Here is a 17105-nt window from a genome sequence, read left to right on the forward strand (position 1 = left end):
AGGCTATATGGACTCCTACTGGTGTGTGTTTGGTATCTGGCTTCCCTCTAATTACCAGTCCTATTCCTAGTTTGGAGGGCTTTCATGTGGTATGCCTTTTTCTTTCCCCTTTGAGTGGAAATTATTTTAATTTTATACAGACATTTTGCACGCATTATGCAGCAAGTTCTGTTACATGCTGTCATGAAATCTCACCTCACTAATGAGTTCTCCTGCCTTCTTAGCCTGCTCCACATTTAATGACCCAGTGGCTATCCATCCAGCTCCTTTCATCCAGTTCAAATCTGCTCTGTATCGGTTCTGACAAAGAAAAAAAAAATGCCCCATTGTTGGTGCTCATACATTTAAAGTGCCATTAAAGGATTCAGACATCTCAGGAACACCAACCGAGTCAAATTAGTGCCTGCTTTTGTTTTATTCGCTTCTACACAGTTGCAGTTGAGGCAAAAAAAATTAGAGAGATGGCCATATCACCACCTACTAACAGTTCTAGGGCGTGCTTTGCAAGGTGATCTTTTAAAAAGACTGGCCCAGTCCAATACTGTCATCTTTAATTCTTACCCTGAGCACAGAGAGATTTGCTTTCTTATGTACAGAGGCTTGCCAGAAGGGCCTTGTTTCAAAGGATCTTGCAGGACAATGAGGAGTTGTGACAGAATCACATTAGAGCAGTTCACCCGCACTTAATACTTTGTGTCGCAACAGTCTCGGCTGCTTTTGGCCAACATTGCTAGTGGTGAAGGGTACTTACCTGAACACCTGTCCCTACATTTTCTGCTCAGCAACAACAGTAGGAATGCAATCTCCCCCCCCCAATAAACCGCAAAAATAAAATAAAAATAAATAAATTGATTTTTTAAAGGTAACTGAGATTTCCAAGAGAGACCGAGAGGGTTAGACACCAAACTCCCACTGATTTTGAATAGGACTTGGACACCTAACTTCCTTAGACTCCTTTGAAAATCACAGCCTAAGTCCTTAAAGAGGCAAATCTGGCTTACAGAAAACACAGACCATCTTTAATAGTTAAGCCAGAGCACTTAGACTACCGATTGTTGAGTTTGGTACTCAATTTCATCACCACTTTGGGTAAATTACTTGACTTCTCTGTACCTCACACCATGCTTTTGCCAAAGGTGAAAAATAAACCTCTTGCATAGGTGAGGAGGTTACTTAGTGTCTGCAGTAGACTTTATGAATGGTGTTTAAAGATGCTACACTAAAGCAAAACAATTATGGCAAGACTTATTTTTTAACTACAACTCAGCTGTACAAATACATAGTTCCTGTCTCTCTAATTAGCGAGTACTTATAAACTACAGAGATTTAGGCCAGGATTTAGACATTTTTTATGTGACATTTAGGCAGTTTAGCTATTTGAATTCCAAAAAAACCATTCAAATTGGCCCTGTATCAGCAGCCATCACATTTAATTGGCACCTCCACTATGGACCATAAAGTTCCTATATGATTGTGCTGGGGTGTCTGTGCACATGGTGGTACGCACTGGTTTCAGAGCAACTGACTCCTCCCTATGCTCTAGTGTGGTTGCAATGAAGTGCACCTTTTTCCCAAGAACTTAGCACAGGGGCGGGCAAATATTTTGGGCGGAGGGCCGCTTACTGAGTTTTGGCAAGCCATCGAGGGCCACATGACAGGCAGCCAGGGACAGATAAATATTAATTTTCTAAATATTTTAGGGGCCCCGCGGGCTGAATGGAATGGCTTAGCAGGCCACATCCGGCCCATGGGCTGCATTTTGCCCACCCCTGACCTAACAGTTACCACTCACCTAGGACATGTGAGATCTGGGATCTAAGCCCTCTTCATCTTGATGGGATTTCAACCCACATCTCCCATTTCCCAAGGGAAGACCCTCACTACAAGGCAATTGAATAGCCTGGGTAAGGTCACTCTCCATCTCTCCGTAGCCTAGTGATTATTGCACTGCCCTGCTTCCAAAGTTGTTCATGCATTTCAGAGGACAGGCATTGGTTAAACACAGACATTACCCTGGCACAGAAACTAGAAATTAGGACTCTGCCAAGGGACTGCTGTAACCACTGGGACACAGAGGCAGGCTTCTCCTTGCTTGCGCCTAGCACTGCTAACACATTTTACATTAGACAGGTATTGATTTTAAAAAATAATAATAATCCTGGCCACAGGGTCTGGATCACAGGACTCCTCTCTCCCAGGAGAAAGGCATCCACTGCAAGGCTACAAAGGCAGACTTCCTTCTCCTTGCTCTCCTGCCTGCAGCTCTCTTTCACTCGTAGCTGCCCCGTCAACAGCAGATAAGAGGCATGACTTCACCTGCTCTATTCTGCAGCTTGTTGGCCAGGGCACTCTCCTGGGAGATTTGGGTTCAAATTCCCTCTAACTATTAAGTTACTGGGCAAAAGGTGGTCATGATTTTCTTTCGAAGGTCCCAGCCTTCAGAAACCATTTGGCAGTGCGTGAATGGCGATGTGTAATGGAAACCACGTGTCAGGTGCCTAGCGTCCTGAGAGGGGCAGAAGTGCAAGCATACCCGTATTTAGTAGTTCCTACTGGCTAGCTCCCGTTGTCTCCAGACTTTCTGAATTACCCTTTGGAGGTGTCTACCACTCCCTGTGCTCTGTGTAGAGAACCTGGGTGCCTAAACCTGAACCTTTTTAAGGCACTTTGAAATCCCTGTACTGACTCTGCAGGTCCTAGGTACCTAAGGCAGTTAAACTGATTTGTCCACTAAAGCAAGGAGACTATTATTTCAGTGTTGCCCCACCTAATTATAGACATGTAGGAACCTAGTTTGAATCCTGGCTTTAGTGAACATAAACTGGAATGTTTTCTGGTCCTAACTGAATAAATCCATAACTTAGTGAATCCTCACCTAGAAAAATTCTCAACCATGCAAAAGGGCTAAAAAACATGAGCTTGTAAACTTACATCACTTTGCAAGCCATAGGCCCTTTTAGCCCATTCCACCTTCATGTCAGTAGGCAAGGCAGTGTAATGATGCAGCATTGTCTTATATCCTCTGTCTGTGGCCAAATCCTGAGCCTTTCTGGCATGCACAAGATTGACCATATCCATGGAGATGTGATACTGAGTCTTTACGTCCTCAAATGCCTTTCTGTACTCCAGGTCGCTCTGTAACTTGGACATTTGTAGGGAATGAGCCATCTGTGAGTCTTCCTTTACACCTTTCACTCCAATCAACTTACCCTTGTCCTTCTCATAACTTTCCTTATACTTTATCTGTGAAGAATTTAAAAAAAAATGGACCATAGGTACAAAGAGAGGCAGATAGGTTGTAGTCATTTACAACAAAAAATGGTAAAATAAAACAAACAAGGTTTTTCCAGTCGCTGTCCTTTTCCAGGATCCCTCAAAATGTATTTGGATTTTTTTTATTTGGTAAAATACTGCAGAAATAAGACTCTCATTTGTAAATTGATCTCTTCCCAGAGGTGCACTTGATCTTACATTAATGCAGGAGAGAAAAGAGAATAAGATCTAGTCTCTAAAGCATTCTGAATCTTCAGTGCAAGCAATCAAAATGTCTGTTTGCAAAAGGGAATTAGAGTAGCTTGGAAACCCTTAGGCTTATATAAAAAAGAAACCTTTCTCAATATTACATGTCATCAAAAAGATGAAAAACTCAGCCCAAATTACCTTTATTTCTAAGAAAACCAATATATTCTGAGGACTTTTTCTATGTCAGAAAGTTCTTTCAGGAATTTTCTGGCTGGTGGGCCAGACCAATGACTTAAATGTATTATTCTGCAGTGTTATAAGGGAGGTTTTCAGTTTCCAATTTTGAACATTCACCCGCATGTGCAGAAGAGTTGCAGATGGGGAAGCAGCTGCATGGTCAGTCTTTGGTCATAAGTTTTCTTTTGGCCAGTTATTGAATACCTTTCATTTACAGAACCTTCCCATTGTCCTTGACTGAAAGAGGAACAAAGGTGACTTGAAGCACTGAGGGAGATGGGCAAAATGAGAGCCACTGGAAAGGACCCCTTAGCACCATGATATGGACATGGTATACTACCTCTCCCAGCTCTTGCAATTCATACTCACATCACTTGCCAGATCCCTCTTTGCTTTAGCTGTCAAGAAAGACAATGCATCAAGATGAAGTTCAAATCCTTTCTCCTTCTGTTTCTCCCAGCTACTCTTGTACAGGTTCTAGAATGATGATAATAATGTGACCATGTTATGATTATTAACTTGTGTTATCCTCTTTATAGTAGCCTTTAGAAATTTCAAGCAAGATGCTGATACCCTACCACCAACTGGTAGTAACTTATCCTACAAAGTACCAAATTCATTTCCATGGAATTACTCATATAATGGTGGGATGACTCACTTAAGCCAAGTCAAGCATGGATTGGGACCTAAAAAGGACAACTCCGTAGATGAACAGTCAGATGTCTCGGCAGTTCAGCAAAAGTGAACAATCTGGTTCTGGAGTTGTTGCATTTAAACATCCATATCAGCTTTGTGAAATATCACTCATCTTAACTATAAACAACAAAGGATGAAGCGACATGGCTTAGCCCTACCAGTACAGTACCTGACTAATATTTGCAGCATTTGTCCTGGCTTGTATGAAGAGAGGTTCATCTTTGCTGATGGTGTAATGATGGAGGTACTGCTCTTTCCCTGATCTGTAGGCTACCTGTCCACAGAAAGCAAAGTAGACATCATCAATAGCATTAAGTTATTCAGAAGAACAGCAATTTTACAGAAATGTTCAATAATATTCAATGATGGTTACGCCTTTACTATCAGGGTACTTTCTGACAAATTTGAGTTAAAGTGCAAAGCTTAACACTACTCCAGTTTAATCACTGTTAATGTCAATAGCATAGTGACAAATCTTGTAAATCTGAAAAAGCAAGGGGGGGAAAGCACACTATTTCCCCCTATCGTACAGTAATTTTGCACTGATTTTCCTCAACCTCCTGTGCCTTACTGACTTCTTAGCAAAAAAGAGATGGATAACAATATATCTTATATTTAAATAATGCCTTTCATGCTGAACTGGTTATAAATGCTAACATAAACTTCTGCTCTGTACACAGTTTCTGCAGGAAATCACTTTTTCTCCCACTGAAATGTAGCTTCTTTTTAGGTGGGTAAAGATAGTTGTTTAGTAGCACACAGTAATAGCACGTTTTAGGGCAGGAAATAGAGAATGCAATTGAACCAGCAGGGGGAATTTATGTGAACTAGACTAATGTCCCTGCTTTAAATGGAAATGCCAGAGATCATTAATGGTCCCAAGTAGCAAGCACCTCCATTTTATATCTCAAGGCAACTCTAACAGCACGTGGGCTCTAGGATGAGACACACTGCTTCACAACCTATTAAAGTTGCTCATAAATTGGCTAGGAGGGTTGTTGCAGAGCTATGGAAAATGCTCCTTTCACTTAAGCCCTCACCAGCCTGCATCTCACAGACAGTAACAGATGAAAGCTGTATCTACCACAAAGTAGGAGAGTGCTCTAACCCCTGGAGGTACCAAACTAGCTACGCTCTCTATAGCGGTGGGGAGGCATCAAATCCAGAGAATAGGACAAAGGACTAGGAGTCAGGAGACCTGATGCCTCTTCTGATTCATCTTTGCGTGACCCATCTTTGTAAAGAGGGTTGAGAGGTATGGATGGAAAAGGGTGGTGAAGTGCCATGGATTATTACAGGGAAATGAAGCGACTATCTAGGAAAGGCCAACCTGGAAAGAATGGCACATTGCTCATGTAGTACCTAGACAGCAGGCAGTGTCTTCAGTGCAAGGCACAACATATAGAAAGGATCTCTCTCTCGGCAGCCATTGCTCTCACTAAAATTAGGTGATCAGTAACTTAAACAACAGAGGCCCTTTGTTTTAGAAAACTAAATTGGATTGTGATCCAGCCAGGCCTTCACCATGCCAGGAGATCACAGCTACCAGCAGACAGGGCCATTACTCTATTCTCAGAAGTAAAGAAGGAAAGGGTATTGCTGAAAGATGGCTATATTGGGGAAAACTACAGATACCTTCTGCATTGGGAAGACTCTGAAAGTGCAGTCTAAAGTTTGCAGGATAATTATGGATCTTACCAAGATAAACAAAAGTTTCTGACTGAGGAAAGAAAAACAGCAGAGATCCATGCAAGAGCGGCAAAGGATCCCATCTAATCTCTAGAGGCATATGTGACCCTTACGTGCAGTCTGGGGTGCATATTTCTGTTCTCTATCAAGGTTTCTATCTGTGAAGATGCAGGGAAACAGGAAACTCATTTGAAGCGCTGGCAGGGTACATGACTTGATATTATAGCTTTTCTAGTGATTGCACCTGCCCAGAAGAATTAGCAAGTCAGTGAATTAGAAAGAGAAGGGAAAATGGGGACTCACATCACTCTGCAGTTCCTGGCTTTTCTTTGCGTGTTTGATCTGGGAACTGTCAGCAACACTGGTGAACTTCAGAGCATCAGCTTTCTGTCTGTACTTTTTCTGATTAAAAGAAAATGGGATACAGAAATTAGAACTACATTTAATTTCCCGGTGAAATCAGTGCTATTAAAAAGCCCACTGTTGATTGTGCTGGGAAGTAAAATCTTTTATCCCTGGGACAGTTATAGGGCAGACGGCAGCAGTGCAGGTTTTCACATCCTATCCCCAGTTCCCCTCTGAAACAAAGCTGGAAGAATCACTGCTGGTAATAATAGTAATGCATTATAGATCCCAAATCAACCTCTGCTGAGACTACAAACATGGATAGGAACTGGAGCTAGATATGCTGAGCATACACACTGCTGGGTCTAGATTTCAGGCGTAGACTAATGACCAACTTCACTACCTGGACTGGATTTGAACAAATGATTGAAAAGTTAAAAACTCTTTCTGGTAAAACCAATCCCCTGAGCTAGTGAGTCCTAACTTATTTTACAAGCCCTTTCAAACTTATCTATGCTGTTTACATTACTGTTTACTAGACTGGGGCTTGACAATATTGTGCTGTTTGTCTGGATCTCAAACTAGGACAGACATCTCTTGTTACAAACATTTCTCTCTGCTGTTTTGAATGCTATGAACGTTCAGGCATTGCCTTGCATCTTTTCTCCAGTACCAACAAAATACATTACATAGCCACTCCCTCAAAAGCTGGGCTGTAGGCATCCCACACCCCTATTCCAGTCTTGCATATGGAAAGGACCATCCAGTTCTACCTACCCCCTCACACTGATAACCCCAAAGACAGCCCTTTTGCACAAAGACCTGAAAGTTGAACCATATGTGGATAGACTGCCCATTCATTCAGTGCAGAGTAGTGAGCGAATGTCAGAGACCACAGCAGCAATGTATGATCTCCAGTAGCTAACAGTCTCATTTTACTTATTCCTGCACTCAGTGGGCTTTTATCCACCTAGTCAGACTTCTGCTATCTTCCTGCTTTCTGCCCAAATGATGCAACTAGACTCTAGTTAGGAGCTTGATGAAGTGTCCTTCCTGGCAGTGCCAGGTCCTGAATTAATCGGAAAAAAAAAAGACTAGGACAGCAGTACGAGCTGACACTGCCAGCAAAAATTCCTAGAAAACTGAGCCTTGAGCTAGCAAGGAAGTTTTGGAAAATGGAAAATCCCATTCCTTTCCAGTGCTACTTGGCCAATGGGACACATAGAAGGAGAAGAGTGGGAGGGAACCATTATGCTTACCCAGAAAACTAGCAGAAGGCAGGATAGATTTGCGCCTTATAGGATAACCAAATTAGAAATATATATAGCATTAGATTAAATGAGCTCCATATCATGAAAGCTTATGCTATATGTATCTCTAACTGGGTTAGCCTATGAGGTGCAAATCTCACCCACCTTCTGCTTGACTTCAGACACCTACCTATTTCTTACTACCCAACAACCCGCCATGACAGCCCTGCAACACTAAAGCCAATTCAATGGGAGAAATGTATACTTGTGCAATAGGCAAACAGTAGCATCCCCAGTTACAACACGGCACTTCCCATATTGCCTATAGCAGCACCCAATCAGCCCTCTCATTTCACAGATTTCCAGTGTGCCTGAGATGTTTTTGCCTCCTCCACATACAGTAGTGTACACAGCTGGAGTGTCATGTAGTATACAGTAGTGCAGTGTAGTATACAGTAGTGTAGTGTAGTATACTGTAGTGTACACAGCTGGCCAACTAGACTTCTGCCTTCCAAGAACCTCAGCCCAAAAGCTGAGTGTGTTGCTTACCTCACTAATAAGATCTCCTGCCTTTTTGGCTTGCTCGATATTGAGACTTCCTTCTGTTATCCACCCAACTCCTTTCATCCACGTCAGATCAGCCTTGTACTGAAGCTGCAAGGAAAAAAAATGTTTATTAGCAAAAAAGACGAGGACACAGATACAGTGCTGTCACTTGAAAGTGTGCATGCTTGCCAATTTAAATGCATCAAGAGACACTTTGAAGATATAAAAGGATACATAAGTGTTAAGTAAATATAATTAAATCATGAATATCCTAGTAACCATCTGTTTTATATTCTGGTAACTCTGTTACTCTGCACCCACAGCAACATTCACAAGAGGTTTGTGTGATCTTACATCACTCTGAAGTCCATACGCCTTCTTGGCCCATGTTGTCTTCATGTCTTCTGGAACCACTGTATACTCGTGGAGTTTCCTCCTATAGTCAAGGTCACTGGCCAAAGCCTGAGCCGCCTTAGCATGCTTTATGTTTACCATGTCCATAGGCAAGTGGAAGTGGGCCTTACTCTCCTCGAAACCTTTTTTGTAAGCAATCTAGGATACAAAGAAAAAAATATGTCATCCTTACTAGAAGAAAGACAAGGGAGAACATAGTGGTTTAAAAGTAAATAGTTTGATATCGGTGTATATTTGCAGTATGCTGCAAAATTAAGTACTCCTGCATTGGTTTTAAAGTGGATAAATTTGCCTGTCCCACTGCAGATGAGGTAAGCATATGCAGGGCTGAGATACAAAAAGGACCTCAAAGTGGATCCAAACGGTCAACCTGAATTTTGGGGGGTTCCCATGGCAGCTTCTTCCCTGGATGCGTAACACATTGCAGGTCCCTTCACTGTACTTGCTTATTTTATAGCTGTTTGTAAGCTTTATGTCATAATGTAAAAAAAAGGTGCAATGTAATTGTTCACCTCCCATAGTAAGATCAATGCTATCAACCCAGTGTTAGGGAGCAGCATCTGAACAAAATATAAGTAGCATGTATGCCTTGTAGATAAAGAGTTTGAGAAAGGAAACCAGTTTTACCCAATAACACCCCAGGAGTGATTATGAAAGAGACACTAGAAGGATGGGGGAAGAAAAGTGGAATTGCTGAAAGAGATTTATAATTAAGAAAAACACGTTTTAAGGAAGAGAAATAAATAATTTACCTCACTACTCATTTTAGACACCTGCAGAGAGTGGAGAAGTCTTGAATCTTTGGTTCCAATTGCTTTGCCTTTTGTTTTCTCATATTCTTCTTTGTATTTAATCTTTAGAAAGGAAAACAGCATACTATAAGTTTCTCTTTACTGCAGAAATATGTAGTGTTTGTTTATTGGCTGTTTGGGTGTTCAGAAAGCAGAGGGCATGTTGCACACCCTTTACCTGCATTTTTATTGTTATTATTCAAAAAACGCAGCCTTTGCTAGCTTGGATCATTTGATCAATCTTACATCTTTCCCAGAGCAAAACTGTTCATTCTTCTCTTTTCTATTTTTTTAATTTTACTGAGCTAATTCCTGAGTTTGTTACTCAGGATCTGGGAAGCAAACTGTTAGTGAGGCACTAAGTACAAAATGAGCGTGGACTTTAGCGTCGGCTCAGCTTTTTTTCCCCGCTGACGTAAGTAACTTTTGGCCTGTTCTGTTCGGAGCATATATTGTGCTCATCGTTGCAATAACCAACCACCTTCCAGTAATGTGTGAAGCAATGCGACTAATATCTGTCACTTGGCAGTATCTGTTTCTAGGGTCTTTTTTAAAAAATTACACACTACTCTACATTCATGCTAAAGAAGGCAAGTCAAAGAAATGTGCTTTGCTGAAAGTGTAGAGAAAGGGCTGAAGTGTTTAATTTTACTAAAGGCAGATTCAACTAGATTTGACTAAGGAATATTCAGAAGTTACTTTGGCCCTCTGCATGCAGGAAAAAGGCCTTTTTCAGGGAGTCAGTTGCATAGAAATGAGTCTAACAAATGTTTCATAATTTTCACGAGCCTTTTAGAAGGATGAAGACATAACAGTAACGTCCAGGACTGATAAACGAGGTGGGGTACAATATTTTTATTAGGAGTAATTCTTACTCAATCCATTTTCTATCAGGCATCATTCTTACTCAATGAAGTATAACTTAAAAAATAACCTACATCACTGGCAAGATCTCTTGAGGCTTTGGCAGCAAGTAAAGGCATGGAGTCCAGTTTCATTTCAAATCCATGGCCCTTGCTCTTCTCCCAACCTTCTTTGTACTTAACCTGAGGGGGAAAAATAAAACAGCGTAGCACCCAACTTACATATCCTTACACAACACTTTATGCAAGCATGGAAAACAGCAAGGAATAAAGAAAAAATACATTATACTTAGTTACCTATAAAAGAAAATCTCTTGTGTTGTATTGCATGATCAGTTTAAACCATGGAAAAGGGCAGATGCACATGTGTACAGCTTGTGATTCCCTATTTATCCCCCAAGCATGTGGAATCATTTGACAGTTTTAAGGAACCAAGATGCCCAATGGCATTAGATGCCTAACTTCACTAAAAGTCAATGGAGTTAGGTGCCAAATTGATTGAAGATGAGATTGTTGCCTGTGGTTTATAAAGCAAAAGAAGTTTTATGCCCTCAGAATTGTGAAAATAAATTGATAATGACCCTCATGTTTCCTCATGTCACTCATGTGACCCTTATGTTCCCTCAGGACTCAAAAACTGTAGGGCAGCTAAAAATATTATTTGCTCAAAATGTCATGGTTTTGAGGCCAGTCTCATGAATTGGTTCCCTGTGGTTGGCAATACTGCCTTGGGAAGTTTCTGCCCAGATGTGCTTTCTCTAAGTCAAAGCTGACACAGACTGATCCCTAGAGATTTAAGTGCCCATGGTGTGATAAATCATGACATTTAGCAATAGTGAGTTTGGTCCAAAACACACTGAAGTCAATCTGAGTCTTTCTGTTGACTTCAATGGGTTTCCATCAAGACCTAAATAGCTGGTCTTTGTGCAAATACTGTCCTGAAAGTGATAAATACAGTGAGTGATAATTGGATGGGCAAGCTTTTTCATGTGCACATCTGCCTCCTACAGAAATTCAAGTCATTTTGAAAGATCTCAGAACAATTCTCCCAGTTAGGTCCTGCTTCACGTTTTATCCCTATTTATTGTGGGATCAACCTCATATTGTTGAAAAATAGCACAATGTCTAATGCTTCCTGAACCATCTGAGCTACTTTCTGTTCATTATTACTCAGTTCTGTGATAGCATGTCTATCTATATTTGCAAGTCACTTTCTTACCTCACTATATAGTTCAGCATTGGCTTTTGCCTTGATTAACTGAGGTACATCTTGTGGTAGAGTATAATGTGTTTTGGTCTTCTCATACTGGGCTCTGTAATTCAGCTAAATAGATGTTGAAAGAAAATCTACAGTTAGTTTCAATGTGCCACATATAATTCCTTTTAACTTCAAATGCCTGTGGTTTGTTTTAATACATTAAGCAGCCCAATAGGACAGAAGAGCATATGCTGTAAGTTTATAAGAAGGAAAAAACATATGGATCTGCACTGGTGGCCCTTAAGGGTTTTCAAAGTGACATCATTCTGTTATTAATTTTAGTGACAAGAGTAATTATCAACTATAATCAATGAGAAGCTCACTGATATACTGATATGTGCTGTGCAGCGGCTCCTTTAATCTTGCTTGTTTCACCGCCCAACCCCTCCCTGTGGCTATGATTGGCAGAGGGGTCCCAGCGGCCGCCCCACAAGGTGTTGACTGGCCAGCAGGCAAAAACTAGTTTTAAATATGCTGTGGGTTTTTGCCTCCCACCACTGATTGGCAGAGGTGCCCCAGCAGCCCTGCCGCTTGCTGCTGATTTGCTGGGAGGCAAAAAACCACAGCATATTTAAAACTATGCTTTGCACCTCCCAGCCAATCAGGTGGGAGGGGCAGGTACGGAAACGAGAAATATGAAAGGAGCATCCAAGCAGCGCATTTCCACTGCGATTGTGGTAGGTCCCTACTTATACTAATAAGCAGAAGTGGTCAGTGGCTCTAGGACTTACGTTACTGAGCTGCTGTGCATTTATTTTGGCTTGAGCAAGTTGTGGAGTGCTGGACACAGAGCTGTACTTCAGCTTGTCTATGCTTTGCCTGTAGTTTGCCTAAGAAACAAAGAAAGGAGAAAATACTCAGACAGCACCTGAGAAGAATGGCGTGTTTTGCTAATAGGTTCAAACTACAACCTAAAACTATAATAAATTGAAAGCTACAACTTAAACAATAATAAGTCACATTGCAGAACAACTCCTAAAGCTTGTACATGCCACTGAGATTAAATCCAACCAACTGTTAATCCTCCTAATGTTTCCTAGTTTTTCTTTTATTCCAATGCAAAATTGAACCTTGCTACAAATGCGGATTTTTTTAATGAGATGCAGTTTCCCTCAACAGCCTTCTTACACAATTAATATCTTGAGCCATCTCCCCAAATTCCTTTTATCTTCTAGAGAGGAAGCTGCAGCTTCTCTTCAGCATCCAGCATAAAGTTGTGCAGAACAAATTATAATTCAGTGAGCTCTATTACTATTTGCCTGTACTGATTCTTAAAGTTAATAACTTATACTAAAAAAATCTTACATAAAAGTTTTGTGTAGGCTTCTCTAGAAGGGAAAAGATATATGCTTAAAAACATAATTTCAGCATCAGCCACTGACTGGATTTAGAGCTCACTAAATTCCTACCACACTAATCCAGCAGCAGCAATAATAATCTACAAAAGGAAATATATTAAATCTCCAAATTATGCAAAATAAAATGTCACAGGAAAGTTTTCCTTTAAACCTAGTTTTCCCAAGGGCCTCTGCATTACACTGGTAGACACAATTATTATTCTCTATTGTCCTTAATTAATATTCACTGTCATTAATCACCTCTTTGCAAACACTGCAAATTATGTGTTGCTTAAAACTAATTCTTCAAGTACATTTTTTGCATAAAGTACATTTTTAATGGCAGTTACAGTTATGGAATCCATCTTAATGGGGTCCTTTTATCTCAGATATCCATGTGTAAGCACACTTCTATTTCCTTCCATACTAACTCACACTAGAAGACATGCATGACTTATCTCACAGGCCAAAGGGATCAATGTACTTAAAACTGTTCATTCACTCTTTCTTTATAGATATCTAGGGCCTCTCTTCAGCTGAAAGATTCCTTTTTTTTTTAACTGAACTATATGTACTTACTGCTGCTGATGATCCTTTGAGAATTGGGAATGACAGCTGTGTAAAAACCTATCAAACTTATACCCCAAACACTTGACTGAGCTCCAGTTTCTGGACAGATCTGGGCAAAAGGCAGGTTTGCTTGCATGTGCCATATACACTTTCTTCTTTGGAGTATATAACTCAATCAAGCACAGAATCTATCATGCTAGTCATGCACAAAAACTTTTTGGAGTCATGATAAATCTGTACTAGTTCAAAATGGTCACTGCCATTGACACTGCAATTATCACTGCCATTATTTCAGACTCTAAGGTAGAGGGTCCCAAACTTTTTCTTATTGTGTACCCCCTTCCAGATTTACCATCTGCCTGCATACCACTACCAGCATACTTTAAACCCTTAAATGCAATTATTATTATAATGAATATTAAATCTGCTATCACACAATTTTCCCCTGCCATTACACAGTTTTTTGTACACCCCCCGCCGAGATGTCTTGCATACTCCCAGGGATACGAGTACCACAGTTTGGAAACCCCTGCTCTAGAGGCAGGGGAGTCTCCCATATGCAACCAGATGGGAATATTTATTCTCCCATTCTCTCTAGCCTTTTCCACTTTCCTTGGTTCCCAGAGCTAGTCACCTGAGCCTTGCTGCCCCCACTATGCTTGTTTGACTTTATTTTGCAGTCACCAGCTGTTTGTCGTCCTAATTGAACCATTGCCTGACACACCCTCTGCACTGGCATTCTCTCCTACAAGGAGAGGCTGAGCCAAGCAAAGCAACAGGATGAGAAGCCATAACATTATTTACATCTTTCAAAGGAACCAACTTCATTGTTGTCTGATAGGAAGGAGTTAGCGTTGCCGGATAATTGTATTCAACACCATCGTGTTTGTAATCAGATTTATAGGCTATCTGAAACAGAAGGAAAACAATAACAATCAATCTTTTTTTTAAGCTGTCATTTGTTTGAATAATTATCAGTCAAGGGGAGAGGAGAAACAATAATATTAATATTAAACACAGGAAACAAAGTAAGTTCAGTACCGTCACTGACAAAAGAAATGAAATTATTTGCATAGTTTAGCCACTAATTGATTCTTTTTCAGCTCTGCAATTAATCCAATGCCAACAGTTGCAACATTAACTTAACTTCTGCCTATGACATATCTCTTTTATCTTTCTGCTTAGTTCTTGAGCTTGTTATGGATTTGTAAATAATGCACTTGAAGGAATGGTGTGTAATGAAATAGTTTCTTGACTAACCCAGCAAATTAAACAAGGATTCAAAACTCTTCATTGAAAATGGAGGTTGTTTCTGACAAAAGACTGACCCTAAAGGATCTAAGCAACTTCAACTTCTATTTATATCAATGAAGCTGGAGGAGCTCAGTAGTTTTCAGGACTGGTATCAAGGTGAATTGGGTATCAAGGTGGATCAATATAAGGACATAGTGCAGAATGGTTTAATAGATTTCCACTCTTCTTGACAGATCCATCTTAAATACTACATACATAATTTAATGTGAAGTTTCCTATCAAATCTACACTAGTAAAATCAAAGGGAAAAAAAGCAGCTATGTACAAAAGAGAACACTGCCAAAGTACCTGCTACAGTATAAGCACAAAAGACTTACATTGCTTGCCAAGCTGCCAACCTTCATGGCATGTAGCATGCGCCTGTCCATGCCAATGCCTTCATAATGACCCTTCATCTGGTTCTGGTAGGTTTCTTTGTATTTAAGCTGCAAACCAAAGCAAATATTTGCTCAGAACATGCATTACATTTGATTGTGCTATAGCAGACATGCAGATACTGTGCAGGGAAATGATATAGGGGATGTTTCCCTAGTTTAAAAAAGCATTATGGATTGTATAGCTTTGCTTACTTAAAAGAAAAAAGGAACAAGATGTATAATCATTATTCCCCAAAGGTCCCTTTTTCAGAGGATGTCATTTCTTGTATGCCCAAAGTATCATACAGAAATCACACAGTTTTGGTGTCCCCTCACCTTATTGCTGAAAAGTATTCAGCTCAGAAATCAAGAATTATTTAACTAAACTTACAGAAAGAGTTATCAAAGAAAATACTACTACCACAATTTAACTTTTACCTTTGATTAATCTGTTTGAATAAGAGTAACAACAACTTTAACTTGTGAGCAGTTTTTGCTCTTTGTCACACCCTGAGCACACCTACACAGCAAACTTACTATTGCGGGCAGTGGCCCACACAAGCATGCTGTACCACTCTGCCTGGTTTACCTCCTGAATATGAAGCAGCATCACCATTTCTGCACAGGCTAAAGGCAAGCTAATTAGATCTGACACTCAGCACTGCTAATTAGCACAAACACAGTGCTTTGTGAATGCAGCAACACTGCCTCAGTTCAGAAGGTATCCTGCATTAGCTGCACAGTATATTTGTATGTGGCAGTGCCTGGCACGCTGTGTCTGGCACGTAGATGTGCCCATTCTGTCTTACATCAGACCTTAGCCAGCTAGGAGGTCTGATCATTGGGTTAATTGTCCATCCTCCAACTCCTGCCTTTTACTTCAAAATGATTTAAAAGGAGTCACGGATCCACCAATAGTAACAAGCATTCATTTTACATATTATTTTAAAATGTTTCACTCTCCAATGGGCATCTCAAAAAGCAGCTGCTGAGATTATCAGCACATATTTTCCTGCCAGAAATAGATATAATAAATGACACATTGTGAAAAATAAAGTGAACAATAAACAATGCAGTGCGCTCAGTCTCCTTTCCCTCTGTGCCTATTACTTATTCCTACTACCATAACCCATAAGAGCTCCAGTCCTGGATCAGGCCAGCACTGTGCACAGAGTACAACGACATTTATAATCAAACACGCTGTGCAGCTTTTACTCCGATTGCCTGGCTTATATGGCGCACACAGATGAATTGTCATTCCAGCAACTACTACGTTACGCTTTCATCAAACTACAGCTTCTAGGAACTTACGTCACTGGTGTATTTTGCGATCTTGCTCACATTCTTGAACTGCGGAGTCTCACAGTAGTTAATACTGTGGCCCTTACTGTTTTCCAGGTCCTTCTTATACTCCACCTGAGCCACCAAAATGCACAACAGTGAGATGCAGCAAAATATTCAATTACCGTATAAAAGGAATGCACTGATTAGCCATGCCGAGTTTCCAAAAACATTGATATAACTTTCTTATGAGATAGCACATGCATTATTGACACCGAGAGTCCATCCTATTGGGGCTGTGCGAAGCTTCGGGAGCTGATTCGATTCGGAGGAGATTTGGCCCGATTCCAGGACCAAATCTCTGAATCCGAATTGAATCGGGAGACCAAGTAAAAGCTCCAGAACAATTTGAAGCATCCAAATCATTTCGGAAAAGCTTTGGAAAAAGATTCAGCCAATTCAGAGATTCAACCATAGGATAAACAGGCAGCTGACAGCTGCCTCCAGCTGGTAAGTCTGTTGGGGTTTGGGGGAGTGGGGAGGGAAGAGGCATGGAGGAGGGAGGGAGAGAGGGATTGGGGCTGGGGCAGGGGGGGCACGTTACTTGGTGAGGGAGGTGGCGGAGCACAGGATGCGGGCACAGCAGCACTGGGGGCAGGGGCTCTGCCATGCTGCCACTTCCCAGCTGGGGTGGGT

At 40.9% G+C, this 17105-nt stretch overlaps 1 protein-coding gene across 2 annotated transcripts in view; it reads right to left on the reverse strand.

The window, feature by feature from the left end:
* Positions 1-17105, reverse strand: part of NRAP (nebulin related anchoring protein) — a 65813-nt gene that overhangs the window by 23415 nt on the left and 25293 nt on the right. The window contains exons 12-25 of one of the 2 annotated variants that reach the window (XM_019502833.1): positions 16440-16544; positions 15090-15197; positions 14263-14367; positions 12283-12381; positions 11513-11617; positions 10369-10476; positions 9392-9493; positions 8580-8777; positions 8229-8333; positions 6388-6486; positions 4565-4669; positions 4069-4176; positions 2932-3243; positions 196-300 (exon numbers count right to left, since the gene is read on the reverse strand). In XM_019502833.1, the coding sequence (XP_019358378.1) occupies positions 196-300; positions 2932-3243; positions 4069-4176; positions 4565-4669; positions 6388-6486; positions 8229-8333; positions 8580-8777; positions 9392-9493; positions 10369-10476; positions 11513-11617; positions 12283-12381; positions 14263-14367; positions 15090-15197; positions 16440-16544 (1764 nt within the window). The remainder of the gene's footprint in view (positions 1-195; positions 301-2931; positions 3244-4068; positions 4177-4564; positions 4670-6387; positions 6487-8228; positions 8334-8579; positions 8778-9391; positions 9494-10368; positions 10477-11512; positions 11618-12282; positions 12382-14262; positions 14368-15089; positions 15198-16439; positions 16545-17105) is intronic. The other variant, XM_019502834.1, reaches the window with a different exon arrangement.

The sequence above is a fragment of the Gavialis gangeticus genome, unplaced genomic scaffold, assembly GCF_001723915.1.
Source record: "Gavialis gangeticus isolate Ggan-Ray unplaced genomic scaffold, GavGan_comp1, whole genome shotgun sequence".
Taxonomy (NCBI): Eukaryota; Metazoa; Chordata; order Crocodylia; family Gavialidae; genus Gavialis; species Gavialis gangeticus.